This window comes from Mus musculus, chromosome 14 (genome assembly GCF_000001635.26).
Source record: "Mus musculus strain C57BL/6J chromosome 14, GRCm38.p6 C57BL/6J".
Classification (NCBI taxonomy): domain Eukaryota; kingdom Metazoa; phylum Chordata; class Mammalia; order Rodentia; family Muridae; genus Mus; species Mus musculus.
Window position 1 is genome coordinate 72,675,768 of NC_000080.6, and position 14,884 is coordinate 72,690,651.

The 14,884-nt window shown below is 39.3% G+C and overlaps 1 protein-coding gene across 5 annotated transcripts in view; it reads right to left on the reverse strand.

Annotated features, from left to right (window-relative positions):
• Positions 1–14,884, reverse strand: part of Fndc3a (fibronectin type III domain containing 3A) — a 172,754-nt gene that overhangs the window by 137,820 nt on the left and 20,050 nt on the right. For 4 of the 5 annotated variants that reach the window (XM_006519115.4, XM_006519116.4, XM_030247857.1 and 1 more), the window contains exon 2: positions 7,867–8,004. The exons of the other annotated variant lie outside the window; for it this stretch is intronic. In XM_006519115.4, coding sequence (XP_006519178.2) covers positions 7,867–7,965 — 99 coding nt within the window. In that variant the 5' untranslated portion in view covers positions 7,966–8,004. The remainder of the gene's footprint in view (positions 1–7,866; positions 8,005–14,884) is intronic. 5 annotated transcript variants of the gene reach the window in all.

Here is a 14,884-nt window from a genome sequence, read left to right on the forward strand (position 1 = left end):
GTTTAGGTGGTATAGGGGAAAAGGAAAGGAAACATCTCTACTTGTCTAAACTGCTGTCTTTAATTTCTTCTGCTCAAGCAAACATCTGGATCCTGGTGGGAACAGTGGGTTCTGAACCACTTCAAGCTGGATTCTTCTTTTCTCCCTATTCTCAGCCTCTTGGTAGCCTTGAAAATGAACAGTCTTAAAAATCACAGCAGCCACTGGAGGGGGCAGAATGATGGAGCATCATAGACATTTCATCCCCAAAGAACTATCATTATTGGACTCAGCTAGCAGTTCCCTGGAAACCATGGTCATGGGGCTAGCAGCACTGTGTTACTGCATGTCTGTCTAAAACAGTGGCAGAGGCTGACACTGCAACTGCCCATGGTGATAACCAACAGGAAAGCAAGAAACCCACCAAGGTTCACGGGGAAAAAAAGCTAAGGAACACGGTACACAGGCAGCTTCAAGCAGCTCCAACACATCCAAGCAGGCACAGACCTGCTGATTTGGGTGCTGTATCACTGGTTACTAATACTTCCCCTATATGCATGCCAAGTATAAATCCCTTCATTATAGATAATGTTATATATTCCTATGGCTTTACCACCTCTAATATCTTCACAATTTTAGATCTATGACTCAAGCTACAGCTTTCATGAATCTAGCCTGTTAATCTTATTTTTATGGCAATTAAAACCATGGTATGTGAGTAGAAATCTTACAGTCAGCTTGATCCCTGTTCTAGTCTTTTAGAAGCTATGTGATTTTACCTAGTAACGTACAACCAAACATTACTGTAATTCAGTTTCTAAAAAATGGAAATGTTCATTTTGTTTCTTAAGACTTTGGTAAGAATGAAGGAAACAATATACAGACAGGGTGTGACTCAGCCTGGCCCAAGGCAAGGGCTTGACCGGTACCATCATACATAATGTACTGCCTCTGCTGACATCATACATAATGTACTGCCTCTGCTGATACATCCCCCAATTCTGAAGATCCTTTGAGGTCTTCTCAGACTCCCTTCCTTAAATCCCAAATCTGCTGGTACTTCTGTTCTCTCTACTGTAGAGGAGTCTTTTTACTAAATACATATGACCTTGCCCTAAAGTAAGATTATCCCAGCTCATAGGTAAACAATCAAATGTGAATGGAGGTCAGCCTATATATGAATGTGACCAGCAACAACCCTCAAGGATAGTTCTCAAGTGAAGATAATTCAGGCAGAGCCACTGTTAACCTGTGATGGACACATAGCATGAACAACAAAACTTTTGACCTACTGTTTTAAAAAGGATATTTATAGTCATATTATCCTCCTTTTCCTGATTGTGAGACCTGTCTTGTTGAGTGTTCCTGCCATGCCCACACAGATTCAAATAAAATGCCTGGGAGATTTTATCCTCTTTCTTTCTCCTGACTTTGCTTATTAATTCTAGATCTATGACTCAAGTTACAAGTTATTAATATTTCACAAATTATTTATCATAATTTGACCTTGACTGAGGTTCTCTTTGTGTTTACTACTTCCCCAACTTTATGCCCCTTAAACATTTTCATTCACATGTAACAGATTGCCTCTCAAAGAGATAGCCAGTTCCCAAGGATAATAAAGGGCATGGCGGGAGCTACCCTTCTGATACCAAATCATCCAGTCCCAACGTTACAGCTTCAACCACCCACCTATCACATAGTTCCCTTTTTCTAAACCATGGGGGATGGGGGAGAGGGCGTTACCAAGTAACTAAGAAACACTACTGGCATATTAGGACTAACCAATCCCCTTTGTCCTGCCTTGCTTTTCATGGAGCCTCTTCCAGGGAAGTGCCCAGCTCAGGCTTCCTTGTAGCCCATGCTGCTATCTCATTCCTGTAAGCCTTCTTTGAGAAACACAAATAATAAAAAGCGTCTGATGATGTATCAGCATCTCTGTATTGCCTCTTAGTCTCCAGCATAAGGCAAAAGCCTTGGACACAGATTAGACGGGACACATAGAATCAGTAAAACAGACTAACTAAATGGAGACAATTATGATTAAGACTCTCCACAGGACTTGGTGAGCAGTTCTGCTTCTACTGTAGTGCTGGGGTCATGTCCAGAGCCTGTCACAGCCTAAGTACATGACCAGCCCAGCCCAAAATTATCTCAACCAACATCTTAAGTCTATTCAATCCATTTAGAAGACAAATGCAAAGAAGTCAGAGAAGGTAAATTTAAATTAGAAAACTGTTGAGCTATGCTGACAGGAACCTGACATAGCTGTCTCCTGAGGGCCTCTGCCAGTGCCTGGCAAATACAGAAGTGGATGCGCACAATCATCCATTGGACAGAGCACAAGGTCCCCAATGAAGGAGCTAGAGAAAGTACCCAAGGAGCTGAAGGGGTTTGCAGCCCCATAGGAGGAACATCAATATGAACTAACCAGTACCCCCAGAGCTCCTTGGAATTAAACCACCAATCAAAAAACACATGGTGGAACTTGTGGCTCTAGCTGTATATATAGCAGAGGATGGCCTAGTTGATCATCAATGGGAGGAGAGGCCCTTGGTCCTGTGAAGGTTCTATGCCCCAGTATAGGGGAATGCCAGGACTGGGAATGGGAGTGGGTGGGTTGGGGAACAGGGGGAGGGAGGAGGAGATAGGGGATTTTCAGAGGGGAAACTAGTAAAGGGGATAACATTTGAAATATAAATAAAGAAAATGTCTAAGAAAAAAAAAAGAAAAAAAGAAAAAAAAGAAAACTGTTGGGCTACATTTGAAACCAGAATCCATGACTGCCCCTGACATGGACAACACGTACAAAGCTGAGCATCCCTCCTGTGATGCTCAAATTCCCCAAAATTGAGCAAAGGTGGAGCTCCAACAGCATTAGTCACTCCTACATGCTTGGCTTCCTCTACCACTGAGGAGATCTCAGATCTAACCTAAAGCATACACTTTGGAAGACACTGATAGCATCCTACAAAACTAAACACTGCTTTATGATGTGACCTAAAGCCATTCTCTTACTGTGTATACCATGAGATGAAAATGAGATTCACCCTGAACTCTGCACCAGAAGGTTTAGGTTTAAAATGATATTAGAAGTGTCCAAAACTCAGAGTAACTAAAGTAGGTTTTAAAAGAAGACTAGACAAATGACCTAGTCTAAAACATCCACACAAAGGGGTGTTACACAATAATAAAGCAGAAAGGGGCCATTAAACCATGACCAGACACTGTCCAAACTATATTGCGAAGTCAGAGTAACCAATGTGAAAAAACCTACACTGTGAATTCAATTACATGGCATCCAGGAGAGATAAAAGTACAGAAGACAGGAGGAAAACCATGGCTGCAAAACCTCCAAGGACAGTGAAGGAGATGAACAGAGGAAACATGGGACTTTTTGTAGTTGGGAAGTCATTCCATATATGATAATGTAAGTATAGTGTATACACATGGCAAAACTCACAGGCTATAGAACACTGAGCAGAAAGCTTAACACTGACATTCACCGAATCATAATGTTTTGGTAGCTGAAGGACTACACATAAGATAGTGGCTCATTAGATTATATTAATTAGTGATATCATTTTGGTTGTAATTTATGTATTAATATTTAACACTAATGTGATAATGGAGGAAATCACTGAGAAGATGGTATATTAGAATTCTCCATATAGTCACTCAATTTTTCCTACAAGCCTAATAGTATTAAAAAAAACAACAACAACAAAAAAAAACCCTCATTAAAGAAAGTTCTCTTTGAAACAAATAAGAGACTATTACATAAAACCACACAGATCAAAATGCAGAGAAGCAGAGATTAGTCATGTGATACCCGTTCCCTACTGATATATCTAGAGCACAACTTCCCAACCTAATGCACAGGGATCATTATGTAAAAAGGGGGCAGAGGGAGGGTGAGAGCAGAAATAGGAAGGTTGTTGTGAAACTGTGTCTCCTAGAAATAAGCGCCAGGGAGACTACATTCATCAAATCTCACCAATGTGGCTTCCTAAACAGGACCCGAACAATGACAACACCAATCAAACAGCAGGGGAAAGCAAGAGGTCCCCCTCCAGCCCCCCCGCCCCCCCCCCCGCCACAGCCAAAGATCTATGGGCAAGGACTGGGAATGCCTAGTCGGGGATAAGTCTCCTCCAAGAAGACTTCCCCAATAGGTTATCCAGCAATCAAGTGGTCAGCCTGTCAGCCCTGAAGTCATATCCATACAGACAACATAATACAGACTGATCAGTGTGTACATGTCTCTGTGTGTGTAGTTTCACACATTTAACAATAAAAGGCATGACTTTGAAAGACAGCAAGAGCCTTATTTATAATAGCCAGAAGCTGGAAAGAACCCAGATGCCCCTCAACAGAGGAATGGATACAAAAAAATGTGGTACATTTACACAATGGAGTACTACTCAGCTATTAAAAGGAATGAATTTATGAAATTCCTAGGCAAATGGTTGGACCTGGAGGGCATCATCCTGAGTGAGGTAACACAATCACAAAAGAACTCAAATGATATGTACTCACTGATAAGTGGATATTAGCCCAGAAACTTAGTATACTCGAGATATAAGAGACAATTTGTAAAACACATGAAACTGAAGAAGAACAAAGACCAAAGTGTGGACACTTTGCCCCTTCTTAGAATTGGAAACAATCACCCATGGAAGGAGTTACACAGACAAAGTTTGGAGCTGAGACAAAAGGATGGACCATCTAGAGACTGCCATATCCAGGGTTCCATCCCATAATTAGCCTCTAAACGATGACACCATTGCATACACTAGCAAGATTTTGCTGAAAGGACCCTGATATAGCTGTCTCTTGTGAGACTAGGTTGGGGCCTAGCAAACAAAGAAGTGGATGCTCACAGTCAGCTATTGGATGGATCACAGGGCTCCCAATGGAGGAGCTAGAGAGAGTACCCAAGGAGCTAAAGGGATCTGCAACCCTGTAGGTGGAACAACATTATGAACTAACCAGTACCCCGGAGCTCTTGACTCTAGCTGCATATGTATCAAAAGATGGCCTAGTCAGCCATCACTGGAAAGAGAGGCCCATTGGACTCACAAATTTTATATGCCCCAGTACAGGGGAACGCCAGGGCCAAAAAGTGGGAATGGGTGGGTAGAGGAGTGGAGGGGGAGGGTATGGGGGACTTTTGGGATAGCATTGGAAATGTAATTGAGGAAAATACATAATAAAAAAAATTAAAAAAAAAAAGACAGCAAGAGGGGGAAGGGGTGTGTGAGAGGGAAAAAAGGGGGAAATGATATATCAATATTACAATTTCAAATGAATAAAATTATTAAACTAACACAATCTATTAATAACTGGGTGTAGTAGTACACACCTTCAATTTCAGCACTTGGGAGGTACAGGCTGAGAGATCTCTATGAATAATCAGATGGCCAGGTCTACATAGCAAGTTCTAGGGCACTCCAAGCTACACAGTGAGACCGTGTCACAAAAACCAAAAACAAAAACTTACTAGAAAGAAGGCAAAACCAAAACAGGTTCAGCAGCCATGATAGGGATAAGAAATGCCTGTCACTGTTTCTGTAAAAGCTGCACTATATGTCAAAAGAGTCCTCTGCAATCCGTCAGCTAAGCCCACTACAGCCAATACAACACAGAGGTAGATAAAAGCATTTCTGAGGGAGAGGTAATCTTAGTAATCAAACATAAGAAAGTTAATTTGATTCCAAGAGATACAAGAAAAACTTGACTGAGAAAGTCAAGACAACAGAAGAGAGTATCTGTTGCCTTGGAATTCCCACACCATTCCTGCATGCATGCTCCTCTGTCTGTAGTGTGCTCCTTTTCCAGGCACCTACTGATGCCTCGTCTCGCAGGCAAGCTCTGACTTAGTCAGGTTTTGAACCAGTATTAACAACATACACTGTCACCTTTATTGTCTGTTTATCTTCAATTATTATCTGCTGTACATTTTTTAAGATTTAATTTTATGCATATGAGTGTTTTGTGTGTATATATGTAAGTGCACTGTGTATGTGTGCCTGATATCCCAAAGCCCAGGACACTGGGACTAAGGACAGTTGAAAGCTACTATATGGAATGGTGGGAACTGAACCTGGACCCTCTTCAAGAAAAGTAAGTGCTCTAAATGGCTGTGTCATCTCTCCAGCCTATGCTGTATGGTTTTATATATTCTACCACAGCTATTGGACCACCATCCCAGATTAATGCTTTAGTGTGTGCTGTTCTCAACAGCCATTTGTACTACTGCTGCTATTCACAGCCTCAGATTCTATGGAACTTTACCAGTAAAATCTCCTTTTTGAGAGAAGAAAAACAAGACCTAAGTCTTTGTGGTTATGGCTCAGCCTGGTAGTGTGTCTTCTCTCCACAGAATACAGTTATTACCAGGCAACCAGGGCAACAGAATACAGTTATTACCAGGCAACCAGGGCAACAGAAGAATACAGTTATTACCAGGCAACCAGGGCAACAGAATACAGTTATTACCAGGCAACCAGGGCAACAGAATACAGTTATTACCAGGCAACCAGGGCAACAGAATATAGTTATTACCAGGCAACCAGGGCAACAGAATACAGTTATTACCAGGCAACCAGGGCAACAGAAGAATACAGTTATTACCAGGCAACCAGGGCAACAGAATACAGTTATTACCAGGCAACCAGGGCAACAGAATACAGTTATTACCAGGCAACCAGGGCAACAGAATACAGTTATTAACAGGCAACCAGGGCAACAGAATACAGTTATTACCAGGCAACCAGGGCAACAGAATACAGTTATTAACAGGCAACCAGGGCAACAGAATACAGTTATTACCAGGCAACCAGGGCAACAGAATACAGTTATTACCAGGCAACCAGGGCAACAGAATACAGTTATTACCAGGCAACCAGGGCAACAGAATACAGTTATTAACAGGCAACCAGGGCAACAGAATACAGTTATTACCAGGCAACCAGGGCAACAGAATACAGTTATTACCAGGCAACCAGGGCAACAGAAGAATACAGTTATTACCAGGCAACCAGGGCAACAGAATACAGTTATTACCAGGCAACCAGGGCAACAGAATACAGTTATTAACAGGCAACCAGGGCAACAGAATACAGTTATTAACAGGCAACCAGGGCAACAGAATACAGTTATTACCAGGCAACCAGGGCAACAGAATACAGTTATTACCAGGCAACCAGGGCAACAGAATACAGTTATTAACAGGCAACCAGGGCAACAGAATACAGTTATTACCAGGCAACCAGGGCAACAGAATACAGTTATTACCAGGCAACCAGGGCAACAGAATACAGTTATTAACAGGCAACCAGGGCAACAGAATACAGTTATTAACAGGCAACCAGGGCAACAGAATACAGTTATTAACAGGCAACCAGGGCAACAGAATACAGTTATTAACAGGCAACCAGGGCAACAGAATACAGTTATTACCAGGCAACCAGGGCAACAGAATACAGTTATTACCAGGCAACCAGGGCAATATGCTGTGGTTAACTCATTAATAGATTCATATTGAAGTCAGTGACTGGCCTCAGGCAACATATGTTAACAAAAATCTATCAGGGACTCATGAAAGTACATAAGTATCTGCCACAGCTGTGATTAGTGTGGGGGAAAATAAAACCTTACAGGACTTCCATCTGACCCTGAAAAGCAAGTCAGCAAAAAGAAGGTGAAGCTTAAGAAGGTGTGTGAGCACATATGAAAACAAAAACCAAGACAAAACTTTCCTAGGGGAAAGCAAAAACAAAAGCCTACTTCTACTGGTTATTCAATAGCAAAGACAGCAGCCCTTTAGGCTAAAAAATCCACAATGACAAAGACATGAGGTAAAACATATTTCTGTTTCCTTACCTGTTGTGTTCCATCTGCACTTACAATAGGGGCAGACAGAAGAGAGATGTCGCTACTTAAAATCTGAGCTGTGTCTAGCAAAGGCGGGTGTTCTGCCATTATCAATAAGGCATCAATATACCGGAAAGCCCTCCAACTCTGCAAAACAAAAAGACATAACCACTGAAGTATACATCCAGAAAATACATTAAAATACAATCAGGAATTGCCTCACTAACAAACAAACTGTCCAAGGAAGACCAAAAAGATCACCTGACTTCTTTTTCAATCAACTACTTGGGAAAATGTATTTCATACAACCCAACCAAGGTAACTATTAGTTATCCTCAACCTAACGCTAATACCAGAAGCTCTATTTACACTTTCTGCATCTCCATCCTTCCATTCCTAGATAGGGAATTTAATTTACTCATCACTATTCAATCTACATCCTGAAAGACATCAAGCTGCAATGGCTGAATGAGGTAACCGTACCTCTGACACTTTTCTTTGAGCTGACAAGGTAAAATTACAAAGGCTCAATCTCCCTCATCGTCCTGTTTGCCTTGAGGCACTATACAAAAAGAATCATGATTTTCTACTGAATCCTCACACAAAGTAACACAGTTTAAGGGGGAGGGGGGAGTTGTTCAGGATCAGGGCAAGAGCCTTCAAATTTTAAGTTTTAAGCTCTTCCAGTATCCATTCATCTGCTCTGAGAACAACTGTACAGCACAATGAATCTTATGTGAATGAAAGGGTGTACTAGCACTCATACGGCAAGGTGGGATGGTAGGATTAGTTTATACTGCATGAACCAATAAACATCAGCAAACTGAGCAAAATGACCACAGTCACACGTGCTACTAAGTCGACGCTGAGCTTTATGGAGTCATTTCTGGATGCCTGTCACATTCACCAAGTCAGTGCTAAGGGACAAGACATTCAATTTTCAAAGATGAAATTCACACTATTTTAAAATGTTGAATCTGCATAGAAACTCCCATAGAAGTTGACTCAACTTGACAACAATTTTCTGTTTAGCTGTATTAGAAAGTGCTGAGACTCTTAAAATGCATTCAACACAGGTACTTATTGATGATTTCACACTAAAAATGGCAATAGAGAACACTGTATATGATTAGCTGACTCATGGAAAGGCACACCACTTAGACAGTGTTTATACTACATACACATGCATATGAACACATTAACTTCTGCCATAATGTACATTACTAAACTATTAAAAGACTGACAAAACGTAATACTGTGAATCACATCAAATAATTTCTCTGTGGAATTTACAAAGAATTTTAAGGCGGCAAAGAATCTTTATGTTATTTTGACTCTTGCAAATCTCACAATTTTATTATGTAAGAGCAGACACTTTCAGGAAGTAAACTCCCAATTAAAGAGAGTGTGTAAGTACTTCATTTTTGTTCCCCGCTTCCTCTTTCTTTTTCTTCCTTCACCCCTCCCTCCCCCTTCTCCTTGTTATAATAGCAATGAACTTGTATTTCATTAACAGACAGCCTCTCGGTGTCATGCAGGTAGACTCCAACCCTCCTCTGCTATGGTCCCCTGGGTCCACAAGGCCACAAGCTCCTCCTCCTCCTCACTGCACTCATTTCTCTTCTCTTTTTCCTTTTTGTGTGTGTGTGGACTGAGGACTGAGTTACACCACAGACAACTGAAGGAATTCAAAGTACCAATAAACAAAATATTCTCAAAATCATATATTGGTTTGGAAAATTAATTTGAACTTGGAATGGCATATGACTGGGTGGGCACCCTTAGGAGGAGAAAACCTGTCTAAGACTGACTATGTCAAGTGGCATTGAAACTAACAAAATAGCAATCAGTAACTAACAAAGTCCTACAATCATTTTGAAAAAACTCTTCTAGAATCTATCAAAGTTTGTTTCTCATGCTAGGGTTTGAAGCCAGGCCAAGTGAGGCAGGCACTACCACTTAGATCCACAGTCCTATCTACCAAAGCTGGGCACATACATGTAGTGGATGCTGTTTATGCTCTGACCACAAAGACTCACAACAGATGCCCAAAAGTAATGCATGCACTTATTGAAATATAAGTGGACCAACACACATGTAAGTATATGAGTTTGTAGCAACTTGATTTAATAGTCCTTTAAAACCAGAGACAACCTAATGCCCCTTAGAAATCAACCAATCTATTCAATAACTATATAAACCAAAGAAAATAATAAACTGTCAATTCAGAGAACAGGGAGTAAAATTTCTCAAATACAATGTGAGTGAAAAACAAAGAGAATACATACTGTTCAACTTTGAAGAAAGCTCAAACACAATTTATTGTTAAATCAACACACTGGTTGCCTCTGGGGAGTTAAAGATGGGGGCAGGTAACAGTTTCTGGGATGCTGACTCTGCTCTGTGACTTGACCCAGGAGCTGTTAAATGGACCACAACTACTAAATTGTAAACACTACATGTTCATCTTTCATGTACTGTTCTGTACATTTTTTCAATACAATAATCTTTGAAAGTTAAAGACCACATCATCTCAAACTGTCTAGTAAAACCATTCAATAAATTCAATACTCATTCATGAAAAAGATAAAAACTGAAAGCAAAAAAAATAAAGACTATATATAAAAAACCACAGGGAAGATTATATGTAATAACTAAGCCTGGAAGTTTTTCTTCAAGATCAGGAAAAGACAAGAATGCCCATTTCTATAAATACTTATTTCAAATATTTCCCTTATTATATTGCTATTATACTTATTATATATAGTTCTGTTTCACAAAGGCAACTTCTTTCAAGTTATTTCATATACTTTGACCATATATATTTATTCCCTATACTGTCTCGACTTACACTTCCTCCTTTTCCCACAGGTATTCTAACTCTTCCTCTCCATGTGTCTCTTCTGCTTTCATGCCGTTCACTCATGCATGTGTGTTCACATACATGGTAGATACATATCACATACATAGTAATAAATATATGTTTTGTTGTTCTAGATCCACAAGTGAGAGAAAATACTTGTCACTCTGAGTCTGGTGTATATTGCTTAATATGATGAACATCCAACCAGCCATTTCATTTTTTGTATTGTTCTTTTTGCTTCCATTTCATTATTTCTTGCCTAATCTTTGCTATCATTCCAATATTCGCTAACTTTATATTTGTTCTTATTTTTCTAAGATCTTGAGATGCAAAACTCAACTGAAGCTGAAGAGACAGTTCAAGGGTTAACAATGCTGACTATTCATTCTCAGCACCTACATGGTGGCTCACAATGATCATCATTTTAGCTTCAGGGGGATCTGACACCCTCTTCTGACCTCTATAAGCACCAGGCATGCACATGGGACACATCCATATACCTGCAGATAAGCACTCATACACATAAAACAGAATTTTAAAAATGTTAAATAAATTATTTGGTATGTCTCAGATTTAATTTTTAATATATAAGTGTCTAGCTATAAATTTCTCTTTGAAATGTTGTGATTAGGAGCTGGGACATGGGTCAGTGAGACAATGCTTGCTGAACAAGCATAAGGCCATGGGTTTAGATCCCCAGCACCCACCTGAAAGCCAAGCATGGCAATGTATCGAGTAACCTTACACTGGGGAACAAAGACAAGTAGATGCAGATCCCAGCAGCTCCCTGGTTAACCAATCTGGCAAAAGCAGCTAGTTCAGGTTCAGTGAGAGATCCTGTCTCAAAAACTAAGGTCAGGAGATTAAGGTGAGATAAGGTAAGACAGGACACTGGATGCCCTGGATGCCAGCCTCCAGCCCCCAATTGCATACTCATGAACAAGTACAACTGCACAAATGTGCAGAACCCACCCACCACACATAACCAAAGAAATGTTTTCATTGTCTCCATAGGTTCTTGTATCTTGTGGCTTTTTTTTTTCATTCAACTCTAGGATGTTTTTTTAATTTCCCTTATTTTTTACATGATTCATTCAGTACTGTGCTGCTCCACGATTTTGTGTATGTTCAGTAATTTTTCTTGCTGTTGATTTCTAGCTTTATTAAACTGCAATCAGTTAAAATACAAGAAAGTATTTCAATTTTCTTATACTCTTTAGACTCGCTTTGTGTTCTAAAATATGGTCCCTTTCAATGCATGTTCCATGAACTTCTGAGAAAAAAAATGTATATTCTGCAATGTTTGGGTACAATATTCTGTTGATGTCTGTTAAGTCCATTTGATCTGTAATATCATTTAACTCTATTTCTCTGTTGATATTTTTGTTGGAGTAGGATACTCAAGTAACCTACTGACATGTACTGAAGTCAATCTGTGCCTTTATATTCAGTAGTGTTTGTCTTATAAAATGGGGTACATCCATACTCAGCATACGTACATTTAGAATTGAAATATCCTCTTGAGGGATGTTCCCTTCAATAATATGACTGTCCTTACCATAATTTTGGTTTGAAGTCTTTGCGCAGTAATATTACTTCCTATACCCACTTGCTTTCTAGTTGTATGCACTTACTTGGAATACTTTTCCCCTTTTAACCTAAGGCTGTGCTTACCTTTGACAGTTGTATGTGTTTCTGATATACTATACATAGATGGGTCTGGGTTTCTTTGTTCTTGTTTTGTTGCTTGAGAGGTCTCTCTATGTAGCCCTGGCTGCCATGGAACTCACAAAACTCTTCTGCTTCTGCCTCCTGAGTGATGGGATTTAAAGTGTGAACTATCATATCCTGCTTGGGTCCAGTGTTTTAATCCAACCTATAGGTCATTATCTTCTACACAGAAAATTGAACTAGGAACATTCAGTATTGTAAGGTATGCATTAACTCCTGTCATTTGGGTACTTTTATTATTTTTTTATAATATCTGGTACTTTCCTAATCATTTGGTTACCAACCTAGTGAGTAAAGTCTCTCTTATAGTTTCATGAATGTGTCTCTCACCATTCAGAGTATAATTCCTTATAAGTATCTTCCCTAATGTTTTGTTAGTAGTCATGAATTTATTTTTTTTTTAATTTCTTGATCATAGAAACTTTTTCCTTCAATTTTTAAGGGTACCTTTGCTGAGTATAGTAAATCTTGGTTGGCAACTATTGTCTTTCAGACCTTGGTATATATTATTCTAAAAGCTCATAGCTTTTAGATCCTCTGTTGAGAAATCCATCGTTAAAGTTTCCTTTCTGCTACTGTAATAAAAAACAGACAAAGGCAACTTTCAGGAGGAAAAGACTTATTTGACTTATCCTTCCAGGTTACTGAGAGAAGTCGGGGCACAAACTCACATGAACTTCAAGGCAGGTCTGCTTGCTATTCCATACACGAGCATTACCTCTAACCAGACATTCACTCACAGCCAAGAAAGGATGCAGAAATCATGGAGACATGCTGTATGTTGGCTCATTTGCTTGCTTGGTCTCATGCTCACACATAATTAGTTTCCTTATATAGCCTAGAAGAACCAACTGCCTAGGGAATGGTACCACCCACTGTGGACTGGGTCATTCTATGTCAATTAACAATAAAGAAAATGCCTCAAGACATCCCACATATCAATTTGATCTAAGGAATGTTTCAACTGAGACTCTTCCCTCAGGTTAATTCTAGGTTGTGTCAAGTTGTAAAGTTAACTAGAATATCCACTGTTATCTTGATAGGTTTGCCTTTATAAGTGATTGCTGCTTCTCTCAGACAGCTCTCAATAGTCTCTGTTCTGAATACTTAGCTGTTTTAGGCAGAGTGTGATTTGGCATTCTATTTTTTTGATCCTATTTATTTGGTTTTCTAAATACTGCCTACATTGGATAGCCACCTCCTTCACTAGATTTGGAAATTTTCCCACGACTGTCTTGAATACATTGTCTCTGCCTTTTGCTCATTTTTCTTGTCCTATACTACCCATGATTTGTAAATTTGGACTTTTAATAGTTTCCCACAGATCTCAGATGATGTTCATGCTTTTTTATTTCAATTTTGTCATTGAGTATTCTAATTCTCTTAGCCTGTCATCAAGCTCTAACACTAACTTCCATTTAATCCTACTGGTAAGGTTTCCCACTATTTCATTTATTGGCATTTTCATTTCCAAATTTTCAACTTTTCTTCAGTATTTCTACCTCTACTTAATTCCTCTTTCATATTCTGTATTGACTTCCTCATTTCACCCAGCTGTTTGTAGTGACTAAATATATCAAGAAGTTTATTCATATCCTCTTGGATTTCATTCAACATTCTTATAATTATTCTTTTGAATACTTTGAATTTTCATCTAATTCATTTTCACTGAAGTCAATTACTATTTAATTAGTAATTTTAAGGAGTCATGTTGCCTTGACTTTTGTGTGTGTGTGTGTGTTTGTGTGTGTGTGTGTGTGTGTGTGTGTGTGTGTGTGTGTGTGTGTTTTGCTATTTTGGCACTTGTCTCTGGGATTAGGTTGTTTGGATTTATTTTCAATCACACACATTATTTTTGTAAGGATTTACAATGTTCAAATGGAAATAGACTATAGTAAGGTTGTAGTTTTATTTTTCCTAACAATGACGCTAATTTTTGACATATATATTCAATGACCTTATAGAAGTTCTAGCTAGAATAGCTATATAAGAAAGGGGAAAAAAAGGCATTTAAAGGCGAAAGTAAGATGATATTTGCAGATACCATATTTTTTCTAGAAAATGTAAGGATCACAAAAGTTATGATTGATAAAAAAAAATTACCAAAATTCCAGGATATAGAATCAATGTAGAAAAATGAGTTGTGTTACTATACACTAACAATGGACAATCTGAAAAAGAAATCAAGATTCAATTTACAGTAGCACCAAAAAGAATAAAGATGGGGCTGAGGACACAGCTCAGCAGGTAATTCTGCACGAGTCACGCAGGCCTGACACTTACTTCAATCTCCAGAACTCATATAAAAAGCCAGAAGGGGTAGCCCCATCTATAACCCCAGCACACTTATGTTGAGATGGGAGACAGAGATAGGAATCACCTGGGAGCTCTTGGGCCAGCTGGCCTGGAGTAAGGAGCACAACCACAGAAACA